A 19,626-nucleotide genomic window follows, 5' to 3' on the forward strand; every position below is an offset into this window, starting at 1 on the left:
CAGTACAAATTGTTTTTGAAAACTATTCTTAAATATAGTGTTTGAGTAAAAGTACAACATTTGTAAAAACATGCCGCAGAACGCCTTTGGCTAGTTTTATGTTGAACTTCAAAAAATATTATGACATTTTAGTTTCATGTCTGTATCTACTAAATAAGGCACAGCTGTAACAGCAGCAGGGAGTGACTGTTTGGCAACATGTACGTGTTTTTATTAATCACTGCAAAGCTTAAAGCATGTTTAGAATATGGGAGTCATTCATAATGATTAAATACAATTTATGGACATCTTCACTGCATGCCTGATGTCCACTTTGCATGTCAGCTGCAGTACTGGAGACTTTACCTGCTGTCACTGGTGCTGGGAATCGGGGGATGTTTTCAATATGGGATCCAATTGTCTCACGTCGCTTCTCCGGCAGTGGTAAGATGCCTGTTAGTTACGCAGTGTACACATAAAATATGTTCACACTCAGTATTATTGTATATCTCACTGTAATGAAGTTTGCTATGGTTAAAGATTATGTCCTCACAGTAGTGCTCTATTAAAGTCTTCACCAGCCAGTAAGCTCTTCAAACTTTTTGTCACGACATTTGATGGCACATAAAAGTTATTTGCCTCCAATGTGATATTCAGTAGAAAAGAGCCTGTGATTTGCTGATTTCTAGTCCCTGTTGACTGTAATTTACAATAACAGTAGTGATATTACTTACTCGCCATGCAGTTTGCTTTTAGCATCGGATTCTCATGAAACACGAAAGCCAGAAAGGAGAAAGAAGAAACATTTAAAAAGTGTTGCTGGTTAAGAAAATGTCACATAAGACTTTTTTAAAACTTATCTTATTTGTATACTAAATCATTTTTTTAACTGAAATTTTTCAGAAAAACATGAGATTAAAAAAATGAAAAACAACACAAAGAAGCTTTTATTCAACAATCCATCCATCACCCATTTTTCTATTTACTTCACCACTTAATTGTTTGTGCATATGCAAGGAGCTGTTGGAAAACCTAAATGTGGTAAACATAAATATTCAAAGAAAGGGGGAAAAAATCAAAGTATAAAGCTGGTACCTACATTTCCATTAGTTCTTTTTTTTTTTTGTGCGCACCAATAATTTATTGCACATGGGATAAATGTTTCCTAAACCCACGATGATGTGCATATAATTGACATTGCATAGACTTTGTTTCTAAATAACAACTGAACTGACCCCATTATAAAAGATATAAGACTAAAAATATCACCCAATGGGTTGATAACATATGTCAATATTAAAATGTGAAAATAAGAACAACCAAATTACAGATTGTCCAAATTGTTTTCTTTAAATTGCCTATTTTGTCAAGTTTGGCTGCTAAAGTTTGTCTATTTAACCTCGCTGACTTTTCTGCAGCACATTCAGAGTTTTGTGAATTACACATGGATGGTGAGGTACAAAACTCCTATCGACGAATCTACCAACCAGCTCATCTGGTCCTTCTTCGTGGCTGTTTTAAAGTGTGGGATGCTGGGCTGGGGCTGTTCACAGTGGAAGCCTTCCTGTCACCTATGGCCGGTAATTGCATAAGCATTTGTTGTTTATTAACAGCAGGCACTGCCTTTCAGACACTCTGATCTCTCAGATATTAACAGGAGCCTGGAAAAGGCAAAAAACAGCAGGTCTGGCTCTGTGAAGCTGCAAACAAGCCATCGTGTCAGGCACAAATTCAATCTCTGTAAAACTTCAAAATTAGTTTCAGATTTTTCAACATTTTTGTGCAACCTATAAAAAATTGTATTAATAAATCACCAGTGCTATCCACCTCTAGCATCTCTGGACAAGTGCATTTAAAAAGAAAAAAAGGATTAAATCCAAGATTATTTTTTGAACTGTCAGACACTTCACAGGTTGTGAGTACAACTGTAAAACTTCTAAAACTGCATGTGAAGTACTCATGAACAGATGAAATGTAGAAGGGGAAAGGATTTCCATGAAACTTACATTAATTAAAAACCTTTGATGTTTTTTCTTCTAATGTTAAAGAAAGAAAGCCCTGCTGTTTAACAACGTGGTGGCAATCATCGCTGCATTGCTCATGGTCTTCAGTCGCACAGCAAAGTCTTTTGAGATGATCTTGCTGGGAAGATTTCTCTATGGATATAATAATGGTTCGTTATGTCTATTTTTCATTTGATTACAATGCAGTTTTTCTTCCTCTTCGTTCTTCATATGGTCTTTCTCCACAGGTCTCGGTCTGTGCGTTCACCTCATGTATCTCTGTGAGAGCTCTCCACAGAAACTCGGGGGTTTCTTGACTCTGACGAGCTCAATCTTCATTGGCTTGGGGAAAGTCGTGGGTCAGATAATTGGCATCAAGTAAGAACTGACTGCTTGAACATGAAAGCAGAAGCTGACTAATAACGTTCACTACAATACAAATGATATTCATGTCAAATGGAGCAGAAAAACAACCTCTTACTCACTCACTCATTAAGAAGGCCACTTGTAGGTAGAGACATTTCTCTGCCACTTGCCCAGTTAGTTGTTATCTACCATGATCAATGACTTGTTCCAAATTAAAGTACAACACTTTCTGAAGCTTGACTTGCTAATCAGTGGGACTCAAATTATCCCAGCAGTGTAATTCTTTATGAATGTTTTTATGAAAGCAGAAGCACAGCTTTTCTTGTTGCTCCTCCTGTTAGTTTTTAACTTGTGTTTTGTTGTTGTTGTTGTTGTTCAGGGAGATCATGGGAACAGATGATATGTGGCCATATCTCTTAGGTGTTAGTGGTATTCCTGCAGTTTGTGATGCTGCTTTTCTTCCCGGAGGCACCTCGGTACCTTTACATTGATAAAGGAGACACTGAAAGGAGCAAAAAGGGTGAGTGGGCACAGTAGAGAAGGGATCTAACTCTTAAATTTTAATACAAATGTAAAAAGAAATTGAAAATTCAAGTTTAGAAGAAGTAGGATTAGCCATTGAAATTACTGAGGACAGTTTGGGTGGTGTGGGCTGTAAATGAAAGATGGACACAGCCTAAAGCTGAACATTTTGACCATTCAGCATGCTGGTGTGTTTAAATTGGGACATGACAAGCCAGGACTAGATCTGGCTGAAAAACATAAGGCAGATTGGTCAGTCAGAAAGTAGTCCTTCCCCAAAGCTTTCTCCTTTTTTAAAGCAACAGCACAGAGTTTAAACCAACAAGTAGCTGAACTGACGATTAAAGTGTATCAGAAAGTGCTTTCCAAGACAGTGCACCAAACTTCTTATGGCAAACACAGAATTCACTCCCTGTGGCCATGAGAAGCAATATAAGTTTAAGGCACACGTCACATTTGAGACCTGTAAAAGCGCTATATAAATACAGGCCATTTACCATTTACCATCCCCTGTGCTGGCCTTCAGTTTTGCGGCATCAATGCTGTATGCTTATGTTTCTCTGCCGATATGACAGTTATCAACTTAAATCTGTTCGAAATCGCAGTTTCTAGTTCCCTTTCATCTGTCATCCTCTTGTTCAGCTGTGCTTCTACGCCTTTGACATCTTCCGTGAGTCTGGAGTGCCAGAGGACAAGATGCATTACTTGGCCATTGGTATTGGAGCAACAGAGCTCATCGCTATAACGTTGTGTGTAAGTAAAGTTGCATAAATTAGACTTTACATCTAAAAAGCTCTTGGTTATTGGGTGATTCTAAAAATGTTTTTTAGTTTTACTTCTTGGGCACGATTCTGCACATTTTATCATTTACATAAATAATACAGAAGTAAAGACTGGGAAAGAGGAAAGAACATGCTCGATACGAAGATTTCATAAAAAATAATCAAACATGAAGAACATTGTTATCAGTTTTTGCTTATTTGCTGTGCATCAGTCCTTCTTGATCGATCGTGCTGGCAGAAAGAAACTTATGGGCTATGGCTATCTATTGATGGGTATCACCATGTGTGTTCTTACCGTCATGTTGTCAATCAAGGTAAATACATTCAGCACATTTCCTCTTCTTCTGTTGTATGTTAGAGGATTCATTCCATCAATCCAACTTTTACAGGATCTGAATTCATGGATCCCGTATGTGAACATCGCTCTGATCTTTTGTGTCATTTGCATTTATGAGCTTGGGCCTTGTGAGTTACTCTTTTTTTTTTTTTTTTTTACCCAACTCCTATATAAAAGATTTCTGCGCCCATACTTGACTGAGCTTCATATCTAAATAGCTTTTTAATGTTTGAATCTTCTTGCAGCTGGAGTGTCTATGGTTCTCCTTGCTGACCTCTTCCTACAAGTCTGGCGTCCTTCTGCTTACGTGGTTTGTGGGACCATCAACTGGCTCTGCATGTTTGTTATAGGGTTGCTGTTTGGCTATATTGTGGTAAGATAGCCACTGTGGATATACCATAATGTATCTCCATCTTTATATGTGTATTTACTCTATGCCACCCTGCTGTTTATCTAACAGTCTTTTTTGTGTGTATCCATACAGGATGGACTTGGCCAATTCTGCTTCCTGATTTTTGTAGCTTACTCACTTGGTAGTGGAGCATTTATTATATATTTTGTCCCAGAGACCAAAGGAAAGACAATGGTAAAGATTATGGAGGACTTCAACAAACTGAATTACAAGAACAGGACAGGTGATATTGAAAACACTGATGTTGGTCTTGAAACTAAATTTTAACTTTTTTTTCCTCATGTAAGTCACCTGTAAGTTGCCTTTATGCAACCAAGTGCAGTTATTGCTTTTAGCAAAATTCTGATAGATTACATATGCAAAGGGCTGATGTTACATTTGTAAATATGTACAATTAAAAATAAAACACATCTTTGATCCTGGTCTCTGCTTTTATAGTTATTCACATGAAACATCAGCAAATTATATACAGTATAATATATAGTTCATATAGTTTTTCATTCATTTAGTAGTTAGCTTTTTCAGTTTATCCCTTCAATTTGAATACTTGTAACACAGCAATGTTTTGTGTGTTTTAATAAATTTGTAAATAAGTGAAATTATCCTTCTTTTGATGGTAAGAAAAACCACTGAACTTACCAAAATTCTTGAATTATTAGATGAAGAAAATCACCTGGCCCCTTGTCAGGTTCAGATTACTTAATGGTACCTGTAGAAAGATTCTGTCTGCAGTATAGGTGCGTTGCCCATCCTCACATGCAGTTTGACGACAAACTCCCACAACAAATGAACATAATACAACATAACAAAGACATAAAGCTAATATTAGCATGTCAGCTGTTCTCTTATTATAAAGGGTCAACACATCAGGTAGATTGGCACGCTTAAGCTACAGCTATCAACTTTACAAATAAACAAAGGTGACAGTCATGCCAAAATATTATTTAATTTATAGGGGCAGTTCATCAGTCTACTTTGAAACAAGCTTCAAGCCCACTGTCTTCTAATTTACTTAGCCTCAACAGCAGCAGGTCAAACATCCCTAATTTAATTTTTTTTTTTTTTTTTTTTTTTTAAAACATGACAAACCCACACTCCATAAATTCAGTAATTTGATTTAAAGATACCTAGCTGTAGCTTAAGGAAAACAAAATAGATAATTTAATTTTACCTTTCAGTTCAGACCCATTTTAATTAAAGTCGTTTGTCAACTTTGTTAGATTAAAACACAGGACACTACATTATTACAGTTATTATCACGATCAAACAGAAGCTATGATGGTTCTCATTTTGTCAAAAAGAGTGGCACTGCGACAAAGTGGGTAATTGTTGGCACTAAAGTGATCATGTGGGTGAAATACTTCACAACAAACCAGGCGATTTAAGTGACCGTGAACACGCCACTGAGTATTTCAGAGAGATTTTCCTCACAACCACCTCTGGGTTTGTTTGTTTTTTTAAGAGAATGGTGAAAAAAAAAAAAAATATCCAGTGAGCAGCAGTTCTCTGGGTGAAAATGCCTCGTTGATGCCAGAGGTTAGAGAAGGGCTAGACTGCTCCAAACTGATAGGAAGGCAACAGTAATTCAAACAACTGCTCATTACAAACAATGATCTCCACAAAAGCATCTCTAAATGCACACGAAAAACTGTAAGGAACTGGACTACAGCTGCAAAAGACCAAGTACGAGTAATAACAAGACAACAGTTGGGGGGGCTTAAGTTGCAATTTATTTGATGCTCACCTCTGTACCAAGACAAGAGATGAGACTCAATAACAGAGTACAAAAACAAATATCTATAGAAAAGTAAGCTTATATTGAAATATCTCCAAAGACGTTATAACAAAACATGTAGCTCACATGTTTTAAGAGCAATTGTGTACGATGATAAAATACCAAGTGAACATATTTTACATTTGTGTTTTTATACAAAAGTGTCAATGCGAGTCACTCTGTACAATAATTAACCTATAGAAAAGAGGACCTTTTTTTTTTTTAATCCACTGCTGTGCACAATCAGTATTTGGAAGGCACTTCGCAACAGACAAAAAGCACAAAGCAAAAACACCCAGGCCGAAATAATACGTCATGTTTTACACTGGAGTACCAACATAAATGAAACAAATTATACATCCCTGTGGGGGAGGAAAAAAAATCAAACCAACTACAAAAAAAGAAAGGTTGAATTACATCCTTACAGCATTTTACACTTGTCTTGAAATAATAATTATGACAACACAACCCTTATTACCTTTCAAAGAGTAAATACTAGTGCAGAGTGGATCAAAAAAAGAAAAATCAAAAAAGGTCAGCTGGCAGCCTGAGCGCTACCGGAGCAGAGTTATAGTACAGTGAGCAGTGAAACGACTACTGCCACCAACCAGTGATCGACAATCAGTCCCCACCTCGGCTCGCATGCCAGAACATGCAGTTTACCCTTCAAATGGCCATAACTTAACATCCCTCCACAAAACAGACAAGAAAAAAACAAACAAACAAACAAACAAAACCAACGGAAAAAAAAAAAAAAAAAAAATCTTTTTATGTACAGGACCACCACTTACAAACACTGATCATATTGGTTGGTTCTTTTATATATCTATATATATATATATTTATATATATATTTATAGAGGTGTATATGGAAGGTATATACACTTGTTACAATCACAATATAACTATAAATAATAAGGGAATGTACTGAATTTAACAGACTCAATTACCCACAAATAATAATTAAGCAGAAAGCAGGAAACCGATCAAACAGAAAGTCACACACAATTATACACTCTGTTTTTGTTAACAGAGAAACACACACACAGTTTGCTGCTGGACCCAGCCTGATTTGCATCATGATACACTTTTAAAGCACAAAAACAAAACACCAACCAATGAAAAATGAGGTCCACATGACACTAAATCATTAAATTTAGAGCATTAAAAAAGAGCAGATCCACACCTTTCCACAAATGTTTCAGTGCCATCTGTCGGTGTTTTCTGATTCACCACCACTACAACGAAGAGGGATGAAAGAACATTGTGATTGTGAAAAACTGGGATTTGCGTTTGTCGGTAATTTAATCAATAAAGTGAATTACATCTGCAGATACATGGGTTGCTTTTTACATAAATTCAAAGCATCAGCTGGTTTTAGCTTCAAAACACCAATTCTTCGGGTCTTTAACCGTCAGCCACACCGAAGATGTTGCGGTGTGCTTCAAGACACTGTAAAAGGATTTTTTTCCCCTACCCTTATAAGCACACATGAAAAGAAACAGCAGTGTTCAGAGGAATGTCTGTGAATAAACACAGTGAGACACCCAGACAGGTACTCTGTGACCATTGCAGCAAGCGCAGCACGCGGCGGCAACAACACAGCAATAGCAATCTAAGAGGAGGGAGAAGAGTAACAGGACACGAAACAATGACACATTAAAGAAAGCCAAATATGTTCTGCTGACTCACAGGTTGGTGGATCACATTGCAAATCTTTCCTCGAACCCTCTCGATGTCTGTTGCACAACACACACAAACAACAAACACGCATCTATATTTAATATAATTTAGAGTGAAAATAATCAAACTGAGCAAATCACAAGATTTTTGTTTTCACACAATGAAAGGGGGAAAAAAAAAAAAAAAAGAACTACACAAAATCAAGGGCATTAATAAGTTAATAAAATATAATCTACATTTCTCAAAATATATACCGAAAATATACCTGACCTTGGTCCCTGTTTCATTTACACAACTGATTTAACACCTAAAAAAAAACAAGACTGGGAAACGCTGTCCATGTAGCAGGAAAACAAAGCTCAACGCTAACAAGCTCATGACGATTCAAGACAGATTTTGCATCCAAATATGTTAAAAAGAAAAAGAAAAAAATCTCATAGGAAAAGCATTCAGGTACACTGTGAAGATCACAACAATAAATGGCTTCCCTCTCCTTAAATGAACATTTCACAAATAATTCAACCCAACACATAACAAAGGGCTTTTTAAGTGCTTCCTAACACCTACCAGTCCTACTCACTGGCATAAGAACTGACACTTGACACACTGGAAACAAAAAAAAGGAAAAGAAACGGCATGAAATGCACATCAAGCCTGTTATTAATATTTCTTCTTTAGCATTTAACAGATAAAAAAGCCCTGCTAGCAAACTTTAAGCCAAATTAAATCTCTTTACTTAAGAAAAAAAAAGTCCTCTCTTAAAGGTAGTAAGTAAGGTAATAAATACAGAATTTAGCCCTCTTGTTGCTCTGAGGTAAAGACATCTGTTTAAAGACTTCAGGGGAGCGTAAGGATATAAAGCATTAAAAATTCACTGTGATGGCCATGGGTCTATTAACCAAGTACACCAGAGTAGGTGAAGTGAGCAAAAGGACAAAGATTACTTTACGTTTTAACGATGCAGTACAGAATTCATCTCAAACATGGGGATTTAACTGTGATTGGTAAATCACACATAAAAGCTGAAAGCCCTTTTCAGACGTGCGCTCCTTTGACTGAATGTCTTGGTCACTTTTCTTTAACAATTACCAAACTCGTTAGGTCAGACCTACAAGCGTTTATCCATCATGAATTCCACAAGAGAGACCTTGCTTCTAATAAGGAGTGTGGTTAATTACTCAATAACAGCAATACTTAATGCCACAAGCACAAAAATCTACTTACGGGAAACAGTGGGCTGAGTCTTTACACCAAATGGCTCTCTGTCATAGGAACATTAATGTTAAAGTGACCCATGTCTGAATTGTCTGATTGCCATCACTTTAACAAACTGATAAATATAATCAGGGTCTGAAAAGGGCTTTAAAGAAAACAGAACTTCGACACATCCCTAGCGGTTAAAGGAAATAAAGCCTTCACGTAATTTCTTTATAAAGCAAAATGCAAAATGCCAGACACATACATAATCTGGAAAAGTAGAAAAGGTAGGAATTATATGGCAGTCTTTCACAAAAATATTGGATACACATTAAGCAACATGACAAAAAAAAAAAAAAAAAAAAAAAAAAAAAAGTAGTCTTGAGGCAAAGATATTCCCAAATACAGAGTATCTTCTGTGGGCAACCCAGCTTTGTCCTAAGAAAAAGTGGCTTTCCTGCAACTTGTAAAGCCTCAAGCAAAAAAGGTCACTTTCCTCCAAAGTCAATTCCACTTTGACCCACCTCAGCGTCCACCAGTGAAGAGGCAAAAGCTGATTGAACTATCTGAAAGCCAAAGGACTCGAGCAGAGACATGTTTTGTTGAGGGGAGAAGGGAGACGTCAGGGAAGGGGCTATATCACTCAAGCTGGACCCCGAAACGCCCTGGACCTTCTGGGCTTTGTGAACTCTGTGCTGGTGCTTGTTGAGGTAGGACTTGGTGCGGAAAGCCTGACCACAGATCCCGCAGATAAATTTCTTCTCAGGGTCCGTCTTGGCTTTAGATGCCTCTGGAGAGACCAAAGCCCCCGCAGAGGCGCCATTGCAGGGCAAAGAGGGCATCTCGAGTTCTGGTCCGTCGGTTTTGTGTGGAGATTTAAGCTCTTCGCTGTTGGACAAATCCCCGAATGAAGGATCTGATTCTTCCGATTCCAGGTGAGGACATTTACCAGCGTTTTCCTGCCCATCTGAGGTAGATACAGCATGGACATGAAGAGGGAGGTGAGGCAAAAGAAGGGGGGGGGGGGGGGGGACAAATGGGAGAAAAAGAGAGGCATGAATTAGGCTTTAGGCTTTCTCAAAAAACATCTTTAATCCATTTGTTGGCTGGCACCTGAAAAGAAATAAAATGTAAACTTCGGGGGTCACATGAGAAAGCACCGAGCACGGGCAGAACCAGTTACGATGACTGAAAGACATCAATAATTAAATACAGTTCTTTCCAAAATGTGGCTACAGCAATTAATTACACAGTCATCTAGCTCAGTCCATTTGCCCAGTGTCCACTGAGAATTCTGCTGTGCTCATCCAACCAATAGGCCATGCTAGCACCATGCCCCCACCCACCCTCCTGCTGGACTGTACTGACCTGTGACAGGCCCATGGACGGGGAAGCCAGGCACCCCGCCAGAGCGACACTCCCAGAAATATGGAGCCCCACCTGGCTTCCCCATGAGCAGCTCAGGCTGCAAGCAGAGGGTTGAATGGCCAGGCTGGGGAAGAACTGGGTGTCCAGAGAGCCCATGAAAGCGCCCCTCTGCCTCAGACGAGGTGAGAAGCAGCTGGCGACTGGCGCACAGGTCTACACAGCACCCAGCCAGGGAGAAAGGAAGGGGGAGGGACAGATATAACAGGCCGGTGGAAACCATACGGACAAAAATACCTTTACTTCATCACTAGTGTTAATGCTGTTTGTACACAGTATACTAGACATGTACAGTACTGCAAATGAGCCCATGCTGAGTGTGTCCCTTCACTAAAGCTGGCGTTGATGAATGAATTAACCTTTTCCTCGGCTCACAGTCAACAAACAATAAATCCCTGGCTGCCTGACTACTGTAATCAAACTGTGCCATTTCATTATAATCCTTGCTGAAACTTGATTTGTTAAACACAGGTGCAATTAAAAAACTACACGGGATCCTTTGATTGCACCTGCTGGCTCACTAAAACAGCTAAAGAACGGAGCCAGCAATTAATGTCACCAGATGCACCTGCGAATCCAGCTGTATCTTGTCACAATGCGCCCCCAGGGAGAGAAGTGTAACGTTCACACGTCTCACTGGTCCTGTGACACGAAGTGAAGGTTACACGTAAAAGAACAAAAAAGAAGTAGAGGGGAAAAAAAAAGGGGACGTGTGCTTGTCAGTGGTGTCCGTAAATGTCTGTATAACCAGGGGCGCACATAAGTGGTCCGCAGGTGCGCATTCGCTGTCAAAATAAAGATGCACACCAGATAAGAAGTTGCAACGTACGTTTGCGTACATAAAATTTTCTGGAGGACAGACATTTGTTTAGAACTCTTAAAGATGTCGAAGAAGCTCCTTTAAGCAATTACTTTGGTGTTCCTCCACCTCCAAAGAAATGTCAGAAGGAGTCCGAACCGCAAAAGAAGCGTGTATTCTCGGAAAAGTGGTTGCAGGAGGTGAGCTGGCTTCAAACAAATGATGAACGCACAGAGCTCTAGCGGACAAAAACAGTTCCTTTTATAAGTACGCGAAGGCGCGTTGCAACTTCTTATCTGGTGCGCAACGCGTCTTTTATTTTGACAGCGAATGCGCACCTGCGGACCACTTATGTGCACCCCTGTGTGTAACTGTATTTCCCTGTATTTAAGTTTTACAGCCTTTTCTGCTGATGAAAACCTCCCGCATTCATTCTATACTGAAGTTGTGAAGAACTAGAGAAATTGAAAAGTTCATGTCTTCCTATTATGTATTACTGAAATTTCTAGGTTTTTTTGTTTTGTTTAAAACAACAACAACAACAACAACAACAACAACAAAAAAAACCCCAAAAGACCTTGTTTATAAGTAAAGGACAGTCTGGGCAAATACCTAACAGAACTTGTTCTTTAATTTTACACATTTAGCAAGTAGAAAAACTGAGACCTACAGTCGAAACTGCACTTCTCCATATTATATGTTAATATCTAATTGCTTAAATGTTTAAATGTCTTTACACCGACAGAAAGGAGAGTTTTGCTGGTCCAGTACACTTAAAGATCAAATTGGCTGTATGTGACCCATGAGGTAAAACAAGTTTAACTTATCTGGTATAAACATGCTTTTTTTGTGTCATTTCAACAGAAGCTCACTTTCCTTTATAAGGTTTAGAAGTTTAAAAAAAAGAAACAAGACCAGCTATCCCCCAAACTAGATCCTGACCAATATTATCAGTTAATATTGTCCAATCACAGATATATAATCAATAACGGTGGACAACTTTTCAGATATATATATATGGAAAGCTTCTTTTAATGAAATATAGTAAATATAGTGCTGCAAGTTTGTGACATATATTGCTGGAAAAAAATTAAATTTTTTTAAGTAAGAACATAATTTTCCCTTTTTAGTATCAGAGCTTAATATATAGTGTAGTAATAGTGCTTTCTAATAGCTCTTTGACTAAAGGGTATGCATTTTCTGAAAAGATGGTTTGAAGTTGCTATTATAATTGTGACTGCTGCACTTAATTTTACAAATGCCACATATAATTTCAAAGCATCCTGCAGTGGTTCTTGGGATTCTCATGCTTAATTTGCACCTGTGACAGGTAAGAGGTGTGAATTTTAGAACCCTGTTGATGTTTCCACTGACATATTATGTGTAGTTGTTAATGTAATCCATTATTTTAAAAGCCCAAGTCATTAAATTGTAAATCAACAGAAGACAGCATTTTCTTTGATATTACATTTAACCACTTGTGGGTTCGGTTCACAGTTTCTCCAACAGAAATGGCACAACTACGAAAATTTCAATGAATCCAGGGCAAATGGAGCACACGTTAGGACGATCATGCAACACTGTGCATAGCCCAACAACAGTTGATGAACCAGCCAAGCAGATACAGACACTGTTAACCATACGGCCATGGCCATGCTGGACAGACACACGTGTACAAATAAAAGAAATGTGAATTAGTACGCGACCTGCTAACATGGTTGAGAGTAAAAAAAAAAAAAAAAAAAAAAAATGGTCAGCTTAAGAATTACAATAAAAAAAAAAAATTTAAAAAAAGGATAGATCTTCAGTTATTCCAAGTGGCAACAGGAATATGTAGGCAGTTTTCAAAACAAAACAGGGTTTAAAAGAATAGTTGTACGTACACATCACATTAGAAATAAAGCCTAAAGTTTGAGATTAGTCTAGGATGTTAAAAGATAAATTAGTTCTCCAACTACCAAACAGATTTAACGCTCTAGGGTGTGACAATAGTTTCCCGCAGCCCTACCACCCCGACCTTTGGCATGAGTCACGAAGCTGGCCTGAGCTCACTGGCATTTCCAGTTTTTTATGTAACACTGACCGCATGCCTAATTAACCTGGATATCATTAATAAAAAATAAATTAAAAAAAAAAAAAAATTGGTGCCACAGTTAGAGAATAATTACAGCAACTGTCGTCACAGAGACGTGCAATACTTGACAAATGAAGGTGCAATAGTAAATGTTTCAGCAAAAAGCTTGGAAGCAGGAGCTGATGTATGCGTGTGTTAACATATACAGAGATGCAGCAGCATGTTTCTCCCCCCCCAAAGAAAATAAATAAATAAACGGCCGCAGAACAAATGAAAGCCAGAAACATGAAAGTTTGGGATGGGGCGGGCGGCTGCTTGCCTTCCACTGAGCACTGGCGTCCCATGTGGTAAGGGTTGCCGTTGTGCATCTGCAGTTCCCCCCTTGGCTCAGGGAAGGTGTGCATTGTGGCAGAGGGGGGCAGTGGAGAACCGTGGTGTGTCTTTATATGCACCTTAAGGTAGGATGCGGTGGAGAAACCTGGGACCAAAGGAACAAAGAAGAAGGAAGTTGCTTGACACACTGACATCCCTGCCTGTGAGAGAGGTGTCCTGAAACAAAGGCGTGCTGTTCGAGTTTGCTCCCACTCCATGATTCATTTCTGGATGTGTGGTGAACTGAGAATTGTACTGCTTCACAATGTCAAACAACAGAGCTTCAAACAGTTTTTTTTGTATTGTCTGGACTTGTAAAAATAAAGACAACATAATAATACTACAGTTTAACTAAGCCCCTGGGAGGAGAAAGGGCTTTTCCCATGGATCACAGTTCTTACAGATGGAATGACTCCTTTAAAAACACAATGAAATCAGTCTAAATATAATTAGATTTCTCCAATAAATTTTCAACAGTACTGAAGACACACGTCAGAACAGTAAATAATCAGGTCAGCCAGAGGAGTCCAACCTGCATGATCACTACGGGCCTGTTAGAGACTCTACTGAGTCCCACTCTCTGTAAAGGCCTAAAGATGCAAAAACCAGACACGTGAAGAAACCTTCAACATGTATGACTGAGACTGTAAGCACCATATGAAATTCAATGTTCAGACATGCAATTGCAAAAAACTAAAATATGAACCCTCAGCAATTTCCAGGATACCTGAAATGACAGTCGTGACTTTAGTAGATCATTCTAGCAACTTTTGCTGAACACCTGATCAGGACAAGGTTATGTTCAGAGTTTTGATTTAAAATCGACTGCAAGAGTAATTTTTTTGTCATTTCTTTTATTTAAACAAATATGCTCCAAGTGTGACACACGCACACGTCTGCTGAAGAACTGCATTTCATACATGCAACATGTTGAGCTGCACATGACTAATAACACTAAAGGAAGCCGTGAAGTTACAGCAACCCAAACTGTATGCGTCACCATTGTTGCAGGACTTTGCATGCATTCAGTTGGAGATGTCGAAAATGTGAAAACATGCCCTTTATGTTCGGTCCCCAGCCAGCTGCCAAGTCAGTTTTACAATACTGGAACCGCAGCTAATAAAACAGACTGACCAGTTCACTAATTTAGTCACAGGCTCTTAATCACCAGGAATAATCGAGTGATAAAATCCACTTTGTTTTGATCTGGCCACATCTCGCATCAGGCTGTGAAAAAGTATGAGGCGTGAATGCACAGAGTAGTCTTTAATATTTAAGTGCGTCGAGCTTAGTTTCACACCAGTTCTGTGCTGCTGTCGCATTAGAAATGAACTGCGTCGCTGAGAGCGCACGGACCGCTTAAATAAGATCAAACAGATCACACATTTTTTTGGCAGCATTGCCAAATTCCCTCATTTGCAGCAGAGTGGACTTCCAAACTTTTTATATTCTTTATCACCCATTTATCTGACAGTGTCTTCGACTGATATGAAATGACGCATCAAACACCCTCTTATACGAGTGCACGGCCTGGAGCAGAAAGTTGGTCAGCACTGTTCTGAAACCCCCCCCAAGTCTGAGATCAAGTTTTAGGTTTTTCAATCTAGCTAATGATCAGAAAAACTCGCTTACTTAACTGGAATTACAGTACGCACCTCTGGGCTGTGAGTGATTACTGAAGCCTCCCCAATATAGGATTTTTAGGACAGAGAGATATTTGGCGATTTAAAAATCTGATATTCCAATATGCTGGCTGATATTCCTTCTTTTTTTAGACAAACGGATTTTGCCCAACAGTTATAGTTGCTGCTGTTGTTATCAGGGAACATTCAGAGTAATGGAGGAACAACTGATGGACGTTTTTCCCCACTTGTCTTCTTATTTCCATTTATTCATCGTTATAAATGCTGATACTGGCTGATAATATTGGACCACCAATAAATCGGTCAGGCTTGTTTGTAAATCAGACTGATCTGTCTATGACTGTGATTCAGATGAAGATCACAGCAGATTTTATGGATAATCAACAGAGAAAAATTTGAGATGTAATTTTACATCCATGTAGTGAAGTTAATCTTCACAAACAGATTCACTGCCAGATTATGTTATTCAACCCACAAGCTACAAGAGCAACCAACTAAAAAAAACAACTAAAATCTATCTTATATAATCAAAATCTTACTTTTAAATATCACAAGATCACAAGGCAGTACATCAACCATAACTCTAGACTCGTGTCTTATTTTTCCTAAAAGCACATTTACCAATATATCAAATAATATCAGTCTGTATATTGTGAACATCCAGGACGTCAGCACCCTCTGGATATTGATCAAGATAGGGGGTAGAGAGGTTTCAGATTTCGAACCTGAGTACAACGCTGTTTTGTTTTTTGAAGGAATTACCTTTGTTGCAAATGCCACAGTAGTTATGAGTTCCTTCACTGTGTTTCTTGAGATGGTCTGTCATGTAGGCAGCTCGCAGGAACTTGCCGCAAACTTTGCAGGGGATTTTGTCCTCGTGGCATGCAAGGTGAGAGCGGAGACGATCTCTTGTGGCAAAAGAGGCATTACAAATCTGAAAGACAGAAATCACTGAGCTAATGCCTCTCACAGTAGAAAAAAAAAAAGAAACTCATTAGATGTGGCTATTCACTAAGTAAGACAGACATGTTGATCCTACCTGGCACTTGTGGGGTCTCTCTGTTGTGTGTACTTGTTTGATATGTCCATTCAGGTGGTCTGGTCTGAAAGAAAACAGTGCAAATTAAAGTCTGTGCATCATGAACTGATATGCCTGAAATCAGAACTCCCTGTTAACCTGTATGGAACTCTGTATATTAGTATTATATTAATTTCTCAACTGCATGAAAATCAATCACGAGAAGGAAGCTACTCAAATTAATTACATTCATTCATTCATCCATTCATGTCTCAGAGAGCTGTCCTCCCACAGTGTGCAAGCTGGCAACGAGGTACAGGTGAGCTGTATGACATTAATATAACAAAGGAGTCCTTAAGAGGCTCCTTTGTTTTAAAAACAAAATAATCAAATCAAGGCTGAAGGTAAAGCAGCCTTTTCCTCAAAAGAGGGTTTACTAATAACATTAACAGTGTCACTGTTCTATTGAGGGGCTCTAGGAAGCCAGACTGGTGACCCTGTATGCTCACCAACCTGAAGCCAAAGTAGCTTAAGAGAAAACATAAAAGTATGTCTTCACAAAAGCGGCCAGTAAGAACTCTTCAGTCATACCTGTGCTGAGACACACAAGATTTCTGGAAAATTTGTGGAGACAAAAAAAAACAAACAAAAAAACTGCTGCTTTCTTCATCATGTCAGAAACATTAACCTCCAAAGCAGTAGGTGGAGGCAGTGAGCTAAAACCCAACCTTCAACTGGTTTGAGTATCTGAAAACAAAACATAGTGGTGATACTTTAACGATTATTTACACTGGTTATCCTGAATTTGACAGCTGTGGCAGGACGCATAGTGGGAGGTAAAGTAGTGATAATGTTATATGAAAGGTGCATGCATGGCTGCACGGCAGTAGTTAGAAACCATGGACAAGATCCTTAGCTGTTGGAATGATGGTGGCGTCTGTGCATCTCTAAAAGCTGCTTTGACTGTTAAATATAGAAGCACTCACTTGATACCGTCACATAATGGACTAAATTACATGTGCTGATTTACACATGTACCTTTAATTATATTAAGGAACAACAAAGCACATTTCTGTCTGGGATGATCTGGAAATTTAGGGCATTAAGACCCAGTAACAGCACTGTGTGTGGTTTTTGTTTTGTTTTTTACAACTCCCAACAGATTCTGACCAATTATTATTATTATCATCATCATCATCATCATTATTTATACATCTCATTCAACTCACCTTGAAAACCCTTTACCGCAGCTTTGGCACACATAGGGTTTGCCAACTGAGCCGTCGTGGGAGCGCACATGGTACGACATCCTGTCCTTGCGTTTGAACCGGAGCCCGCACACATGGCAGGCGTATGGCTTCTCCCCGGAGTGGGAGAGCTTGTGTCGGTTCAGGTGGTACACGTCGCGGAAAACTTTCCCGCAAATGTCACAGCCGACGTGCCGCCTGGTCCTCTCTCTCTTGCGGCCGTTGTCCAAGGCGAGGCCTCCGTGTAACTGCACGCCGTTTTCCAGCAGCCCGGGCTGAGATAGAAGAGAAATTCCGGCCGGGGCTGACAGGCTGTCGCCGAGGTTGTTTACAGCCCCGCTGGAGGCTCCGTGCTGCGCTTCGTGGTTCTTCAAGCGGGAAGCCTCGGTGAAAGCTTTGCCACAGGTCCCACAGGGAAACAGTCCGTTGTCTTTCTGGGGGCTGTTGTTAAAGTGAACAGCCTCCACGGCTCCGCCAGCTTTCTTTGGTCTCCCCCTGCACCGTTTCGACCCCGGGGAGCCAGCGTCGTGAGGAAACGCGTTCCCCGTTATTTCCGCGGATGGGGAGACTGGCAGTCCCTCAACGGGCTCCAACATTGGCACCGACGACTCTCCGCCGTCCTCCAGAATCGCGGCCGCGTCTTCACCTCCGTCCACATGCATCTGCATGCTGTTAGCAAAGCTCTGACCGTTCACCAGCATTCCCGTTCCGTTTACCAGACCCTGGTGAGCCACCGGGAAACCGAGCTCCGTGGCCCCCGTGGCCTGGAATAGACTGGCATCTCCTCCCCGAGAGGTCGGGACGAGGATTTGCACGTTGGACTGTTTGATAACCTCCTGACATATCTCAATAACCGAGCGCATCAAAAGAAATTTGGCAGCTGTCATCAACTCCGGGAAACACTCCAGTCGGACCACGATCCTAGACGTGTACGCGAAGTCCAGGATGTCTTTAAAAACTTTCGGGCTGATCGTATGCATCTCCAGCTCCTTGGCGTCGCCGTCGCCCTCAGTCTGACGGCTGAAGACCGACTCGAAGTACTCGCTGCAGGCGGCTAATACTGCTTTGTGGGCAGGAAAGCTTTCCTCGCCGACGCGCAGGATCACATCGCAGAACCTGCCTCCATCTTTCCTCTGAATGTTGAGGTTGTGTAGCATCTCCGCACTGTGCTTGCTCACCTGGTAGGTGTACGAAGAAGTCCAAGACGGCTCTGCTACTTTCTCCATGCCGAATTCATCCAATAACAATGGTTGTTGGCGACAAAGGTCGGAGAAATGGCAGATTATGCGTGAGGATTTCGATCAACCGAAAGCAGCTAGCTACAAAATCCAAAACCAGCCGCCCCTCCCGTCGTTTTAGCATCTAACGTTAAAGGCTAGCAGTAGCACCAGCAGGGAAAAATGGCAGCCCCCCAGCTTCCTGTGAACTTTGACCCTGCTTTCTTCAGGGTGGGGGTCGCTCGCTTTGTAATAATAAAAAATATATATCGATATCAGTGCTTTGACAGTGAATGTGTATTTTTTTATTTTTCTCTGGTGGGATCGGCACTGCAGCAGTACTCCGGCACTGCAGAGGTCTTTCATTTCTTCATGCCTTATGTTTGTACGCAGGTCTCTTCCTGCCTGCTGTCTGTGAAAACCCCTCCCCCAACCAGCCAACCACAACCCCCTCCTCCCGTCACTCTTTATGAGCGCTGTCTGTGAGCCTATTCAAAACACATGCAGAGCACAATGCACCAGTCACTTCAGGTAAGGGTCGAGCTGCACAAGGCAATACAACTGTACTTATTAAATATACATCTCCACTGATGAACTGTAGCAATAATTTGGCTGTTTACCAGTTTTAGAAATTTGGGGGGGGGTTAGTTATTATTATTCCTCAAGTGGAAAAAAAAAAACACTAAATTACCGAGGTTGTCCACTCATCTGCTGACACCGAACACTGCAGGCTTCACATGTTTAGGTTTTCCCAGCTTGTTTATGGCAGTGGAACC

The 19,626-nt window shown here is 40.1% G+C and overlaps 1 protein-coding gene and 1 pseudogene across 3 annotated transcripts; one reads left to right on the top strand and one right to left on the bottom strand.

Moving 5' to 3' along the window:
• Positions 1–1,155: 1,155 nt before the first annotated feature.
• LOC120720102 lies at positions 1,156–4,830 on the top strand (annotated as a pseudogene).
• A 1,282-nt stretch (positions 4,831–6,112) lies between these two features.
• patz1 (POZ/BTB and AT hook containing zinc finger 1) lies at positions 6,113–19,215 on the bottom strand. Of its 3 annotated transcripts, XM_040002980.1 has the most exons (6): positions 17,616–19,215; positions 16,408–16,471; positions 16,131–16,302; positions 13,673–13,831; positions 10,424–10,636; positions 6,113–10,022 (listed from the first exon to the last, which is right to left on the bottom strand). In XM_040002980.1, exons 1-6 carry the CDS (start codon positions 18,857–18,859, stop codon positions 9,544–9,546), a joined length of 2,331 nt encoding a protein of 776 aa, XP_039858914.1. In that variant the 5' UTR covers positions 18,860–19,215; the 3' UTR covers positions 6,113–9,543. The 3 variants fall into 3 exon arrangements, with proteins under 3 accessions (XP_039858914.1, XP_039858923.1, XP_039858934.1); XM_040002989.1 differs by lacking the exon at positions 10,424–10,636 and having other exon boundaries at positions 17,616–19,214; XM_040003000.1 differs by lacking the exons at positions 10,424–10,636; positions 13,673–13,831 and having other exon boundaries at positions 17,616–19,212.
• Between the last annotated feature and the right edge of the window lie 411 nt (positions 19,216–19,626).

This window comes from Simochromis diagramma, unplaced genomic scaffold (assembly GCF_900408965.1).
Source record: "Simochromis diagramma unplaced genomic scaffold, fSimDia1.1 OVJJ01000320.1, whole genome shotgun sequence".
Lineage (NCBI taxonomy): Eukaryota > Metazoa > Chordata > Actinopteri > Cichliformes > Cichlidae > Simochromis > Simochromis diagramma.

Bases quoted from the DNA above. Each gene is read 5' to 3' on its own strand.
- patz1 (XM_040002980.1), bottom strand. From the start codon at position 18,859: ATGGAGAAAGTAGCAGAGCCGTCTTGGACTTCTTCGTACACCTACCAG. The intron at 16,303-16,407 runs GTAGGATCAACA...TCTGTCTTTCAG, and splicing joins AGAGACCCCACAAGTGCCAG to ATTTGTAATGCCTCTTTTGC. The intron at 13,832-16,130 runs GTAATTCCTTCA...CTTTGGTCCCAG, and splicing joins CTGTGGCATTTGCAACAAAG to GTTTCTCCACCGCATCCTAC.